The following is a 14,827-nucleotide window of genomic DNA, read 5'->3' as shown; positions in this document are numbered from 1 at the left end:
GAGCCCCGTGAGGCAGGTGCTGGCCCCCTGGCCATGGTGCACAGCGGATCAGGGCTGCAGTCAGCACAGCCAACAGCCCCAGGCAGGAGCTATCGTGGGGAGGACTGGGGGGGACAACCAGGGAGCAGGGAGCCAACAAATGATTTCACAAACAAAAGCTAACTTTTGGAAACCCGATGCAGGGGAATGGATGATTTGATTACAGTCAGTCTTTAAAATTGAAGCCAACAGCTCTGGCTGAAGAGGGCTGAGCTTTTACATAATTGAGTAGGAAAGTTCCCTGCCAAGACGGGCAGTGCTTCCCACAGCATGGGCCAGCCCTGCTCTCTCCTGCTCCCGAGAGGCCGGCGCCCTAATTGCATCATTAAGACATGAAAATGTCAGGCATGTGGGGCTGGCTGCAGGTCACCAGCACCTCGAGAGCCCAGGACAACAACTTAATCATAGCTCTGGCCCGCACAGTGTCTTTGGCACCAGAAGGACTTCGGTCACCTCAGTGCTCATGCACCAGGGAGCTCAGCAAGCGAACGGTGCCCAAGTGCTCTGTGATTCTGGGCCCATAAAGGTAGCCCCCAAGGTCACTGGGAGCTTAGAAAGGAAGTGAGGTGGAAGGCACAGTGAGGGTGAGAGGGGTACCAGAGCTGCCCCCCTCACCCCGACATCCTGGGCCACCTTCCTCAGAAGAAAAGACACTTACTTGCCAGCTGCGTAGACTTCAGCGGTATCGAAGAGGTTGATGCCGTTGTCATAGGCCAAGGTCATCAGCTGCTCTGCCATCTGAAAAGAGAGGCCGAGTCGCTCACGTCCAGCACTGTCCTGCCAGCTCAGGGGAAGGCTCAGAGGCTCCAGAGCAGGACCCCTGTGGCCTGGGAGACTGGCCTCCCTGGTGCCTAGGCCCTGGTGCCTGGGATCTAGATGGCCTCCTCCCCCACCTCCCATCCCCTCTCTCCCTGTCCTCCCCACTCTCTCTGTCCTCCCCTGCCACAGGATGGGGAGGCAGCTCTCAGTCACACACCCTTCAAGATGAAGGTAAAGTGGACAAAGAAGCAGCCTATGGGCCATGAATTTCCTGAGAGCAGGGACACTACCTATTGGGGATGTCCCAGGGTGTAGGCTGGGTTCAATAGGTGCTCAGAACCTCAGAAGGTGACCTTATTTGGAAAGAGGGTCTTGTGAATGCAATCAGTTATGATGATTTCATGCTGCTCCAAGGCGGGCCCTGAATTCAGTACGCCTGATATCCTCACAGGAAGTGAACGTGAAGCCCAGAGAAGGTCACGTGATGACGGAGCAGAGATTGGCTCGGTGTGTCTACGAGCCAGGGAACACCAATGGTGGCAAGCAACCCACGGAAGCTGGAAGAGGTACGGGACAGATTCCCGCTCAGTGCCTCTGGAGGGACCAGGGCTCTGCTGACACCTTGATTCAGGCTTCTGGCCTCCAGACTGTGGGGGAATGAATTTTTGCTATTCTAAGCCCCTCGGCTGTGGTGGCCTCAGGAGCTGACAGGAGCTCCACGGGTCTTGGTGGGATGAATGTCTCTGCTTACAGCTCCGGCCGTGTGTTCAGCTGTCTCCGGGAACCTTCTGCCCACGACCGTGCTGTTGTGTACTGCAGGTGGAGAGACAGAAGCCCCCCGGCTACTATGCGGCGGGGCTGAGAGCCAGAGTGGCCTTGGCTGGAGTTTCTCCAATGCAGCACACTCCCAGCCCCCTGTGGGGCAGGATTGACAAATGGCGGCCCAATCCAACCTGCAGACCAGAGCTTGCTGCTCAGGCCACTGGCAAAGACTAACTGGCGGCAGTGGCGCGGCTGGGAATTGAGGAGCCGGGAGCCCATCTGCAAAGGACAGCCAGCCCCTCCAAGGTTCAGGAGAGAAGTGTCCCCTGGACTCTGCTGTCCCTCCAAGTGTCTCAATTCCCCAAGCTCAGCTTGGGGCACCGGGCAGCCCAGGATGAGGTAGGTTATTCCCAGTGGCCCTCAACCCCTGTAGGACGGGGAGTCAGCCAAGGGTGGGGACATGGGGCCTCTCTCAATACTGAGCTCAGAGTCACAGCAGCCAGGCAGGTGTGGGGAGCAATACAGAGGGCTGGTGACTGCTGGGTGGGATACCACTTGAAGGAACTTAGGGGCAGGGCCCATGGCTAGTGCTGCCCTTGGGAAGGTGGGCCTGGCACTACCAGGTGCCTTGATTTTTCAAGGGATGCCAAAAATCCAGGGTATTTGGAGGGTGGGTCAAATCTACTGTTTTTCAAAAGCAGCAGTGAGCCCAAAACATTTCAGGTGTGTGCAGCCCAAAGCAGAGCCCGTCAGCCGGCTGCTGGGGGTGGTCAGGAAGCCCACTGGCCATGTGGCCATCGGTGGAGTTATCGACGGATGTCCTGCTTGCTGGGTTATTTTCTCTCTCCTCTGCTGTGGCTCAAGGGCATCTGTGTTTCAGATGCCTCACGGATACAGCAGCCCTGGCTCTGCCTCCAACTTGCCCTGTCAGGGTCTTCCATAAGTGGATCCCCAGGGCACTCGGGCGCATGTTACAACTTAAGAAGTCCCGCCGGCTGGCCACTCCCTGGGCAGCAGCCAGAGTGGGCTTTCAGACCCAGGTCAGGTCACATTTCCTTGCTGCCAAAACCCTCCAGTGGCTTCTGTCTCACAGATGATCAAAGCCAAAACCCCTGCGCCTACCTGCTGGCACCGCCCTCAAGGCCGACCTCGGGGCTCCCCTGGCTGCCCACTGTCCTCTGGAGTGCTCTTCCCATCATCTCATGCCCACTCTTGCTTCCTGCAGGAGCCCCCATCCCAGCCCTCTTTGTGTGTTTCCCCTCCTTTGGGGTCTACTACACAGTGGCTCCCCAGCGGTGTCAGGTCCAGCAACCTGTTAGTTTATGTGGAAAAGGGGACTTCTCAAGGGGATTACATTAATTTTGAGGTGGGACATTGACCTGGATTATCTAAGTGTACTCTAAAGGCCATCACAGGTGCCCTGTGTGAGGGAGGAGAGGGATATTTGACATGCACCAGGAGGAGGTGAGGTGGCCAGGGGGGGCAGAGGGGGGAGTGGTGTGGCTGAAAGCCAAGGAACACCTGTGCCCAGCAGAGCTGGAGGTGGGAGGGGCTCTCCCCCAAGGGAATCCCCAGAAGGAGCACAGCTCTGCTGACTCCTGGTTTTAGCTCAGCAGCACTGATTTTGCACTCTGACCTCTAGAACTCTGAGAGAATCAATTTCTGTTGCTTTAAGCTGCCCAGCTGGGGGGTCTTTCATTACAGCAGCCACCAGGGACTCATGCATTCTCCATAGAGCACCTTTCACCATCAGAGACAGAGATGTGCTTATTTCCTTATGGCGTCTGTCCCTTTGCTAGAGAGCCACCTGAGGGTGGCACCTGACTCTTGGCAGGTGCTCAGTGATCGTGAGCTGTGGGGCACCTTTCTCCAGCTGCCTCGGGTGGCTTTCAGAGTGGTCACTCCCCCCACCTCCTCACTGCCCTGGCTGCTCCTGGCTCTGCTCTGCCCAGTGCAGGACAGCCTCCTCCTCTCCCTCCTGGACCAAGAACAGAGGCCCGATGGTCCAGACTTCAGAAAGCTAACGTAGCAGGTAGCAGGCACCGAGTCTTTTGCTCTGGCGGGTCCTGCATCCCACTGTACGAAACAGAGCCTCTGCTTTGTGACTTTTTAGTTCTTTCCAGGGTCAAAGTCCAAGAAATTGAAGTCAGGATGACATATGGGCCACCTCCCTGCCACCCTCCCCCAGACAGTTGTCATCCCACAGGAGTCATCCCAGCCCCAGGACCGTCACATCAGGGCTGGGCACAGGTGCCAAGGCTGAGGGCCCACATGTGACTTCCGGCACTGGCGCACATCAGGCTTCCGTAAGATGGGAGTACTGACGTGGCCTCCCTGGGCCACCAGGCCGCGAGTGGGGTCATAAACGTGAAGTTCCAGCCGCGGCTCTCATTAGGTCCTTGCTGCCCAGTCTGTCCGGCACACGTGCTCCTCACAGCATGCTGTGGCCCCTGAGGGGCAGAGCAGGGTGGCAGAAAGGGCATCAAGTGGGAGGACAGGGACCCTGGCACCACCCTTGTGGCTTCACACGTGACACGTGATGTCAGACTCGCTAGCGCCGTCTGCTTCCTTTGCTGGCTTCTGGTGACAATCTATGAGAGCAGCCCGTGTCCTGTAAACTGTGGGCTCTGCAACGTGCTGTGTGAGGGCTGTTGTCACTCCTCCTTGGCACTCCTCCCTGGTGGGGCACGGAACAGCTCTGAGCTTCTGTCTGCACAACAGCTCCGGAGATGCTAGCAGACAGCTGCTGTGACCTCACCAAACAAGGGACATGAAACTTGCTCTATGAAGAGCCACGACTGTCTCTGTGGCAGGTACTCGGCTCTGCTCTTGTGGTGAGAAGTAGGCCAGGCAACTGGTAAACAAACGTGCCTGGCTATGTGCCAATAAAACTTTATTTAAAAAATAGGCTGAGGGGCCGGGGATGTGGCTCAGTGACAGAGCACTTGCCTAGCCTGTGCAAGAACCTGGGCTCAACCCTCAACACTGGAATTAAAAAAAAAAAAAGGCTGAGTCTCCAGAGACAGGATGTAGATCAAGAGATTGACAGGGTCTGGGTATAGCAGCTTAAAGGTACAGAGCTTCTGCTTGGGGTCATGAAAACAAAATTGGAAATAGTGGTGAGGTTTGCACAGCAATGTGAATGCACTTACAGACACGGACCTGTATCCTTAGAAAGGGTTAAGTGGTAAACTTATGTTTCATCTATTTAATTAAAAATTACATACACATACAAAAATAATCCTCAGTCCAGGATGGTCCTCATCTCCTGGCTGGCTCCAACCGAGCAGGCAGCAGCCTGGAGCATAAAGACCTGGCCTTCCCCATCAGGACTGCAGCCAAGGGGCCTTCCACACCTGACATACTGATTTCGTTTTGGACACTAACTGTAGGATTTAGTACAAAATTCTTCTTATTCTTTACTCTGTCATTTTCACCTGCCACAACCTTCCAGGTCTCTGAGTCCATCATCTATTATGCCCCCTGTCCTCCCAGCATGGTCATCTAGGGATGACCTGCAATGTCTTTATCCATGTTGCTGTGTCCCTGACAGAGCCAGCTGGGGCTGCCATCAGATGATTCATCAACGTTCCTCAGTGCAACCGACCACTTGGTAAGAAGTCACCCAGTGCGTGTTCATGTCTGTCCACATGCAGGTAGGTAGCCCTGTCTGGGGACAAATCACACCCCTCTACAGGACTCTTCCATCCACTATTTCAGTTACTGCATCAAAAGGGACCCAAGGCGGATCAGGCAGGACTTATTTCAAGCAGACCACACATGGTCTCATGACTCCATTTTTTGCTCATTTTGACAAGCTCAGGCCAGGCCCTTTGCCTTAGAAACTCCTGACTTGGCCCTGAAGGCCTGTACCCATCAATCTGAGAGCACAGGCAAATGGTTTCATAACCAGCTACTGTCACAAAAATGAATATGAACAAAACAAACTGTGCACTTGGATTTGATGGAAGCAAAGCTTTCCCTTTGAAATCACAGTGAACAGGGTCTCGGATAAACTGATTTTTAAATGTGGCCTTCATACTGGTAAGAAGGGCGAAGGGGACAAATGCTTCTGGTGCAGATGCGCAGAGCACCTTGAGCAAGTGCCACTGTCTTTCCATGTATACTACCACCCAGAAGTGCACCCCTCTGGGAACACATCATTCTCCTTCCGAGGGACCTCATGATGCTCTTTGGAGAGCCCTTCCTTAGCATCACCCGTGGGCCCCAGTGCTGGAGACACAAGCCCCAGCACGTGGGTTTGAATGTGACAAGCAGCTACGGGAAATGTGTGTCGGGATCTCGGTAAAGGGTCCATCTACTCAGATTCTTCAGCCTGCAGGAAGTTTCAGAAGATGGTTTTTAAATGACTGTGAAGAACACGTTCTGACATTTCAAACCCCAGCAGGTGCACTCTGCCGAGGCAGCTCAGACCTGCACCCAACTTAATTCCGAATACGTGCTATCTCTGGATTCTCAGGGTTGACTCTGGGGAGCGTGTCATGCATGTGAGGTCCCTGAGTTCCTGGGGGCTGGGGGCTTGCTGAAGGCCCCCAGGCTCCTGGCTGCAGGTGGTGGCACCAGATGTGGCATCTTCCCTGGCCACTGCCACCTGGCTCAACTATTCACCGTCTCATGAGGTAGGGCCTCTCCACTACAGACGAAGGGAGGCTGCTGTGGCAGCTGCATGAACAATGCTCATGTTCACGCAGGGGACCTGGCAGCAGGCCTGGGGTGAGGCCTTGCTGGGCACTGGGGGTCAGGGGAGTCCATCTTACCTCATCAGTGATCTGGCCTCCAAAGGTCACCCATGTTCCTAGAAGGAAACACACAGGCTTAGGTTAGATAAGTTTCCAGGGAGCCGGACACCCTCCAGGGATTGCTCAGACCTCAGACTGCAGGGCTGGGGTCGGGGGCAGCACAGGCAGCCACGCTGCTCTGTGTGAGCCTGTCCCCTGTGTGTGTGGACACCTGGTCTTCTGGGTGAGCATTCAAACTGTGGGTCAACAGTCTCCAGGTGGACAGCAGCTGCGAGCCCAGGAGACCTGGGGCCTTTGAAACGTTCCCTTGCCAGGGACATGCTGCTGCGGGAGCTGAATGCAGGGTCTCCCAACAACGGGTGGGTCCCTGCTCTTGCTGGGAAAATGGGGTTAGGGAAGAAGGGGGCACACCATGGGCACCCTGGAGGTGAAGGACTGCCCATACATGACAGGGCTCTTATTTGGAAACAGGGCAAACGGGCAGCCCCTCATGGGGGAGCCACAGTGAGTGGGTCCAGAAGGAAGGATACCTGGGGCAGGGAGTGGCTCTGATTTTCTGGTGCAGGGTGGAATGTGGGTGCCAAGGGCCTTGGTTCCCCTGGCCTCCTGTGCTACGGCTGTCTCTCGGTCCCCCTTCCTCCTGGTTGGTGGGGCAACTGAGCCCCACTTCCCAGTCCTTGTCCTGTGTGTAGCTCCCCTGATAGGGGCAGGGCTGGCCCTCCCGCAGCCCTGTTCCTTGGTGATAAAGGGTCCCCCATACTCACCGAGCCCCAGGCAGGAGACCCGCAGGCCGGACTTGCCCAGGTTCCTAAAAAACAAGCAGCGTGTGAGTCCTGGGTGCAGAGCAGGGTGCCACCAGCCAGGCCCACTGGCCAGCGCCCACCCCTGTGCACTCCCAGCCCAGCTAACACATGTCTAACCCCGGGAGGTACGGGCATTCAGAGGGAGGCCTCTGCTCACCCACCCCAGGGCAGGTGAGTGCCCGCTGTGGGCTCTGCATGCTGCTGGGGTGGCAGTGATGGAGGCCAGGGGACAGGCTGCAGTGCCGTCCCAGGAGCAGATGACGACGCCATGTCTGGCTTGGTTTCACAGAGTGTGATGTGACCTGGACACCCACAGGGTCCCCGTGGGATTTGGTGAATTCTTGGGGTTCCCTGCTGAGAAGCTGGCCATATCTGTGGCTTTGTGGGCTCTTACTTCCTTTCTCCAGGGACAGGATAAGAGATGTTAGTCCCTCCTCACCTGGGCCATGTGGCTAGGCTCTGTCCCCCTGTCTTCTTGAGGCAAGTGGTTTGGGGGAGAGTGGGGTTCCCTAGCAGGGCAGGTTCTAGCTTTGTCCCCATCACAGCCAGGTCCTGGCTGCTCCTGCCACACACGTCCCACCCAGGCATGGCCCTGGGCTCAGCCACGGGCCCACTAAGGCACTTGCCTATTGGGGTCCACCAAGATCCTATGGGAATGGTGGACATTAATATCCAGGCTGTCGTTAGTACCCATAGGAGGCTGTGGAGGTGGCAGCCCTCTGCTGAGGACTGGCATGTATCTGCCCCGGCAGTTGGGAGCCCAGGGGCAGTGTGGGTGGTCCTCACTCTACGTCGGCAGCTGCCTTACTTGTGAGGCATTACGATCCCCTCAGTACAGATCACGCCCACACCTGGCCGCCCCCCACCTGTCTGTGGGAGAGCCTGGGGGGCAGCGGGAGCTCACAGCAGACTGGCTGGGTAGGAACGCCCCCTCCCTGATTCCTGGCCTGGTGTTTCCCATGCAACCTGGGCGCAGATGCTGCTGAGAGGATGAAAGGAGGCCTCGTGTGTGCCTGGGGCAGGGTTCACAGGACGCTGACCCACATCTGACCAGCGCGTCTCTCTTCCCAGAGGGGCAGATACCCAAGAGAGACGGCACGGCACGCGGGAGGAGGGCGGCATTTTCCCTGTACAAAACCCCCAGTGGAAAAGTCAAATAGGATTAGTAGCTAAGTGTTCAACCATGTTGAAAAGGGAGATGAAGTTTTCGGGTTCCCCCTATGAACCGGTGCATTGTCTAACAGTGCCCTCAGTGTTGGGCGCATGAGCCAACCTACAGCCACGTGTCTGGGGCCGCTGCAAAGAGGCGCGAGTTTATCACACATTCTGCAGGAGCCAGGTCTACGGAGTCATGTCCACTCTAACCTCACAGTGGGTGGGCACAATGAGGTTGCTAGGAGGGGCATGATGACCAGGTGAAAGGTTCCTCACTGTTTGGGGATCACAGACCCCTGTGGAAACAGACACAGGCTGCAGACATCTTCCTTGGGACTAGGCCCAGGTACTCACAGCAATTGGGTGTCCCCGGAGCTCTGGACACCACTGGGTGCCCAGCCTAGATCAGTCCAGGTATGTAGAGGGGGTGGGGTCCCCACCTTTCAAAACCTCCTGCCCAGGTGACCCTGGGGGGGGCAATTTCTGACCAGGCTGAGTTGAAGACCAGGATTTAGGCACCTTCTTTGGCCAACTTCCCTCCCGGCATAGCGCTGGGATCCAAATCCAGGTCCTCCGATGCCGGAACACACTGTGTTCAGGAGGATGGAGCAGCTTAACCACAGACAGGTGGGGACAGTAAACACGAGGCCGACCCACCTGGCCTGTGGTGGAGAGCAGAGGCACCGTCGCCCCAGCTTCGGGAGGCGTGCCCCTGCTCCCCGGGTCTCATCGATTCCCGTTTGTTTGGCCTGAAAGGGACCAGCTTCCCTGGAAGGGCAAGAGTTTCCTCCTGTGCCCTGTGGGGACCCAGAGAGTTTGCTCTTCAGTGGCCTCTCCGCCCACAGGAATAACTGAACACAACTAGGACATGCGGAATGCCGCTGTCCCCCGCTCAACTCATTTCCCTGTTAACATGATGGTATTAGTTCTGCCATCCGCTGCCAGGTTCCAGAGAGGCAATGAGAGGGAATGGGTGCCTCCGGGCAGAAGGCTCCGCACACAGCTGCTCAGCGGGGGCGGAGCCTACAGTCACCGCCAGCCTGGCCGGGGCTGCTGCGTCGCTGCCACTCCAAACTGGAGACATGAACGTCATTAGCTACAGATTTCTTTTCCTAATTAACGCTTGACAGACGATAAAATAGTTGGTCAAAACCTCTAAACACGATACTATTGGTTTTCATTAATTTGGCTCACGTCTCTCCCAAGGCCTGGAAAAGAGGCCCATGAGGACTTCACCAGGGAAAGCTTGCCAGTGCGTCTCCCCGGGCCTCACCCTGACACTGCACCCCTGGCCCCCGAAGGACCAGAGCTGGAATGAACCAGAGGATCACAGATCTTTTAAAAAGAGGAGCTCAGGACCTGCCTCTTCAGTGTCTATGTGGGGGACAGATGGGGTCAGGTGGAAGGGGGGCCTGGGTTAGCTGGTTTAGGAGTGAGGCAGACAGTGTTTCCTGATGCCGTCTCGCTGGCCTGTCAGTCTCCTGCCCAATGGTGAGGCACTGTCTGCTTACACGTCTGCTTAGCTCCCAGACTCCAGCTCCCTGTGACCGGGCCTGGGCCTCGGGGCCTTTACCCCCCACTTGGAGTGGGCAGTGGCAGGGTTCCAGGGAGGGTTGTGCAGAAAGATGTTGGTGTGATGCGGGGTGAGCAGCCCGGGACCCGGCTCAGCCCCTCGGGACACAGTGCTGCTCCTCTCCTCACTCCACGGTTGGCTCTCACGGCCGCACTGAGTACCTCTGGGCCTCTGGTGAGAATGGCACCTGGTGCTGGTCACCTCTAGGTCCCTTAACACCTGTGGGAGGTGGTGAGGGGTACTGGGGCCGGGACCTGGTCCCTGCTGTAGTCCCTGCTGCCCCCACCTGCACCCAGGCTGTGGCCTGGTGGGGTAACTCATGAGGCTACATAGGCTGTGTAGAAAAGGGGCTCAGCAGAGGCCTTAGGGGGGACATGCTTTGGATTCCCACTCCCATTTCAGCAGCTAGGAAGCCTCCTGATCCTACAGACCTGAATCCACCTCCCTCCACCAACGCCCCCAGGCAAAGCTCACCAGGCTCTGCTGTGTGGAAGGCTGTCTGCTCCTCCATTGGAGAAGCAGGTTCTAGAAGCTAGGAAACGCTGGGGCTGGGATTTGAGGCCAGACCCCCAGGCTGCAAACCCTGCACAGCCCGGTCTTACTCTCCCTGATTCCAGCAAGTGCACACATATAGGAACACACATCCGCAGACACACACACACACACAGGGTCACACATGCACACACGGTCACTCAGGCTCTTGGAGATCTCCGATTAACTTAAAAGTCACATCAAGTAAGAGGCATCTTCACTAAAATCTACGTCTTCTATTTACAACCAGATTTTGATCCCCACTTAACAGAAGATACAAACCCTAGAGCTTCTAGAATAGAGAATTCCATTCTGGATCGTTCTCAATCACCCATCAGGTCCACTGAAGAACCTTCACCTTCCCGGGACCCAAGGTGGCTGGGACAAGAGCACAGGCTCTGTCACCCCGGACTCACCCTGAGGGGTCTCTGGCTCAGACGACACTGTTCTTGAACGTCCAGTCCACCTGCCAGGCTCTGGTTCTGGGGAGGACTGAGCTGCACATCTCAGCTATTGGGAGGGACTCTCGAAATTTCCAAGTTGTGACCAATACCAGCTACGAGTCCAGATCATCACCCTCCGGGACAGCTAGACTGGTCCGAGTCAGACTTTCTGGTCACTGAGAAGTGGACTTGGCCCTGGCTCCTGTCTTAGAAAATGTTCTCCAGGAAACCCAGGGACCAGAGCCCTTACTTGGCCTCTCTGGTCTGTGCAGATCATGGGCCACAGACCCCTCCAGGCACTCAGGACCCTGGGCGAGTCTCACAGAGGAAGTGAGAAGAGCCAGACCTCAGAAGGGTGCCCCTGCCCCTGCCCCTGCCCCCAGGGGCTCTTCTTACAAAGCCGGCCTCTCTTTCTATCCTAGGAGCAAGGAGGAATTCAGGGAAGGGAGGGAGGTCCTCTCCTGGATATTTGGGCCCTCTCCACATACAAGTCACAGGCCTGGAGGACAGGTGGGGCACTGAGTCCCCATGAAACAAGGCAGCCTGGGCTATCATGGGCAAGCCTGGGTGCTGCCTGGCTACCCCGTGCCCACTGCAGCCAGAGTCCCCACTAGAGGAAGCCAGCCCGAGTCTGGTTCGAGCCAGGGAGGGCAGAGTCCTTCCCCGGCAGGGTTCCCCTGAGAGCCCCCTTCCTCAGACTCAGGCTTGTCATGGCGGCCCGGACTACCCAGCCTGTATGCCCAGGAAAGCTCAGGAGGGTGCAGGGGGCCAATGCCTGGGGTCCCCTGGAGAAGCAGGTGGCACTGCTATTGTAAGTGACCTCCAGGAAGGAAACAAAGGCAGGAGGAAGGAGAGGGGTGACCGTGGGCCAGCTGCCTCTGCAGCCTTGAAGAGGAACCGTGGCGCTGAGCGGAGCCTGGCTTTACCTCTGACCGAGCCCAGCAAGTGCTGAAGCAGCCCTCCTGGCCTCAGCGCACGCGGCCCCCGGACTGACCACAAGAGTTTTGCCGACTGCGTGGCTCATGCAGCGGGGAGGCAGGGAGGGGAGCCCCGGCCTGCAGAGCCACCCGTCCCTCCTACCTATATTTCATCCCCGGCTGCTTCATGCTGCTGTCACCAGCGCTCGGCACACTCTGCACCGACAGCTGTCCCAGGCTCCGGGCCACCATGGCCACAGCCCGGAATCTTCCATGGGTGCCCGGGCTGGGGCTGCCAGTCAGCGGCCGTCCCAGCCGCTCCTCGGGAACCCGGGCCTTGAGGCTGTGCTCGGAGCACACGAAGGACACCTGCATGTTGAGGCCACGCTCAGCAACTGGCTGCCTGTCCCCTCCTGCTGGGCTCAGAAGGCATCGTCCTTAGGAGTCCTCCTCTGCCTGGGACAGGACTTTGTCCCAGAAGGTGAGGGAGCGTCGAGGTGTCCGCTCAGGGGCGACGGTTTCTGAAGGCAGCGAGGGGTGGAGGCAATGCCCACGCAGGCTCCGGGAAGGGCATCCGATTTCCAGACGGTGCTAGAAAAGACCTCTCCCAAGAGCAGTGGAGACGGCGGTGGGAGGCGCCCTTTCCCTGGCCCTCTCACGTCCTCCCTTCCCCGCCAGGTTCTCCTGGTCCTGCGGGGCTCTCCTGCCCTCCTGCACCAGGAACTCTGGCTGGGCCAGCAGTCGCCTGCCTCTGACAGGAGGAGGAAGCCCCCTCCCTGCGTCCTTGTCCTCGATGCCGACTGAGCCCTGAGTGGTGGCCACGGGGCTGAGCTGGGCCACTGTGACTGCCCACTGTGACTATGCGGGGGCAGAGGCTCAGGGGGTCTCGGGAGCAGCTGCTTCCCTGGCTTCCTGGCTCGCGGCGCTGGCTCTGCGCACGGGGCTGCTGAGGCTCTCACTGTGTCAACGAGGTGGCCAGCGAGAGGTGCAGGCAGCCGCTGGAGATTCATTATTAATGACGCAGGATGCACAGCCGCCTGCCCTGCTGGTCCCCGGAGGCCAGCACTGGCTGACCCGCCAGCCGAGGCTGGGGCAGGAGATGCCGGTTCCGGTGGAGCCTCCGGATGGAGAGCGCCCAGCTCCACGTGCTCCAGGCCGTCGCCTGGGGAGGGTGGCGGGTGTGTGTGTGTGTGTGTGTGTGTGCGCGCGCGCGTGCCCAGGCTGAGTGCAGGGAGAAGCCAAATGACCAGAACCATGAAGAACCTGATGTCTTGATGACAGTGACACAGATGACCAAGGAAAGAAACTGGGGTCAAAGGAACAAAGGGACAGAGGAGTTCCAGCACTTGCCCGGTGCTTCTCTTACTGCAGACACCAGCAAGTACTTCTAGAAAGAATAGGGATTAAGTGAACGAGCCCCCCCCCGCCCCACTGCGCCCGTCCTCAGCACCAGGAGGGGCTGGCCTTGTCCTCTGGTCCCGAGCAGCCCCTCTCGCCTGGCAGGACGGGCCCTAGCCAAGGCTTGCCCTGCCAGGTGTGGTTAAGAAAGAGCAGGGCAGTGCCCAGACAGGAGTCTGGTCTTGGGTGAGTGCTCACCAGCTAAAGCCAGCCGACCGACCCCCATGCACTCCGCTGACCCACAACACCAAGGAACAGCCTCCGACCGCAAGTGTCAGCAACGGCCCAAGAGTGAGGTTGTCCCCTCCCCCACAGCTCCCCCATGGGTGGGCACAGCCCTCGGGTCCTCCCCATGAGCAGGCAGCAGCCAGCCCAAGGGGTCCTGGACCCGGGAACAGGGGTCTAGGAGGGAGAAGCTTCCACCTTGGCCAAGGATGCCCTGGTAGGTCCCGGGTGACACCTGTAGAGGCCAGCAGTGGCCTCTTGGGACAACCTGCAGGCCCAGCTCTGCCTTCCTCCTGCTGGTTGCCACAGGATTAGGCTGGCCTGGGCCCTGGGTTCTGGGTGGGCTAGAGCCCTTTCCAAGCCCTTTGGGTAGGGAGGGACAGGGTGCGGGGAGAAGGGTAGTGCTGACCCCAGGTGCAGCTGAGGCTGAGCCTCTTCTCTAGGCTGGACCCCAGGACCCAAAGACAGTGGGCCCTGGCCTTTTGGGTGCTCACAGGCCTGCCAAGGAGGCCACACTCGGAAAGGATCCTGCCTGTGCCCTTTCCGGGGCTCAGGCAGCCCCTCCTTTGGACTCTTAGTCCTTTGTGAGCAGGGGCAGATCCCAGCTTCCCCTAATTATGCAAACCCTGAGCCCAAAGGGAACTCGTTCCAGCTAATATCATGGCTCTTTCAACACCTCCCCAGTACCTGGAATCACAGGTACTCACTCCCAGGGCACCTGAGTGCCTGCCTGTGCCCCGTGCCCTTTGGCGGTCACCCCCCAGGGCTGGGCTGCTCACCGCCTGACGAGGACATTAGGAGTGCAGAGTCCAGAAGCCCCCCCAGGCCTCCCACTGCAGCAGCTCTGGCCCTGCAGGCTGGGGTTTTACCAAGAGCTCCGAGTGTGAGATGTGGACACCCCCACTTCACTCCCCTGCACAGCTCTTGGAGCACTGGAAACCTGTGGGATATCTCATGAGGGCCAGGGTCTCTCTGTCCTTGAGGGTGCTTGGAATCAGCAAGCAGCCAAGTGTGGTCCTGGGAACCCACATTCCATCTGCCTCACCATACAAGCAGCAGTCCCCACCCTGGGTCCTACCAGGGAGCTGAAAACATATGCCCACACAAAATCACAAACACAAACGTCCCATGACAGCATTGTTGACAATAGCCCCCACGTAGAAACAACCCCCATGCCCAACAGATGACAGATGGGTTAAAAAAAAATGTGGTTTATCCAGTGGAATATTATTCAGTTCAAACATATGCTCCATCATGGAGGGACCTGGAAAACATGCTGGGCAAAAGAAGCCAGTTACAAATGACCCCAACGTACGATGTCATGTGTACAAAGTACCGAGAATAGGTAGATCCACAGAGACAGAAAGTAGATGAACGGTTGCTGGGTGGAGGTGGGAGAACGGGGTTTCTTTTTTGGCAGGGGGGTGGGGATGAAAAAGTTCTGAAATTGTAATTTTTGCAC

The 14,827-nt window shown here is 57.8% G+C and overlaps 1 protein-coding gene across 5 annotated transcripts in view; it reads right to left on the bottom strand.

Annotated features, from left to right (window-relative positions):
- Kcnab2 (potassium voltage-gated channel subfamily A regulatory beta subunit 2) overlaps positions 1 to 14,827 on the bottom strand; it is an 81,820-nt gene that overhangs the window by 13,883 nt on the left and 53,110 nt on the right. For 4 of the 5 annotated variants that reach the window (XM_071617286.1, XM_071617285.1, XM_071617287.1 and 1 more), the window contains 3 exons: positions 7,085 to 7,128; positions 6,339 to 6,376; positions 698 to 777 (listed from right to left, as the gene is read on the bottom strand). In XM_071617286.1, coding sequence (XP_071473387.1) covers positions 698 to 777; positions 6,339 to 6,376; positions 7,085 to 7,128 — 162 coding nt within the window. Of the gene's footprint in view, positions 1 to 697; positions 778 to 6,338; positions 6,377 to 7,084; positions 7,129 to 11,905; positions 12,639 to 14,827 lie in introns of those variants that run through there. The other variant, XM_071617288.1, reaches the window with a different exon arrangement.

Source organism: Marmota flaviventris, chromosome 10 (genome assembly GCF_047511675.1).
Source record: "Marmota flaviventris isolate mMarFla1 chromosome 10, mMarFla1.hap1, whole genome shotgun sequence".
Classification (NCBI taxonomy): Eukaryota; Metazoa; Chordata; class Mammalia; order Rodentia; family Sciuridae; genus Marmota; species Marmota flaviventris.
The sequence above is the reverse complement of the archived record's forward strand: the minus strand, read 5'-3'. Positions and strand labels throughout refer to the sequence as shown.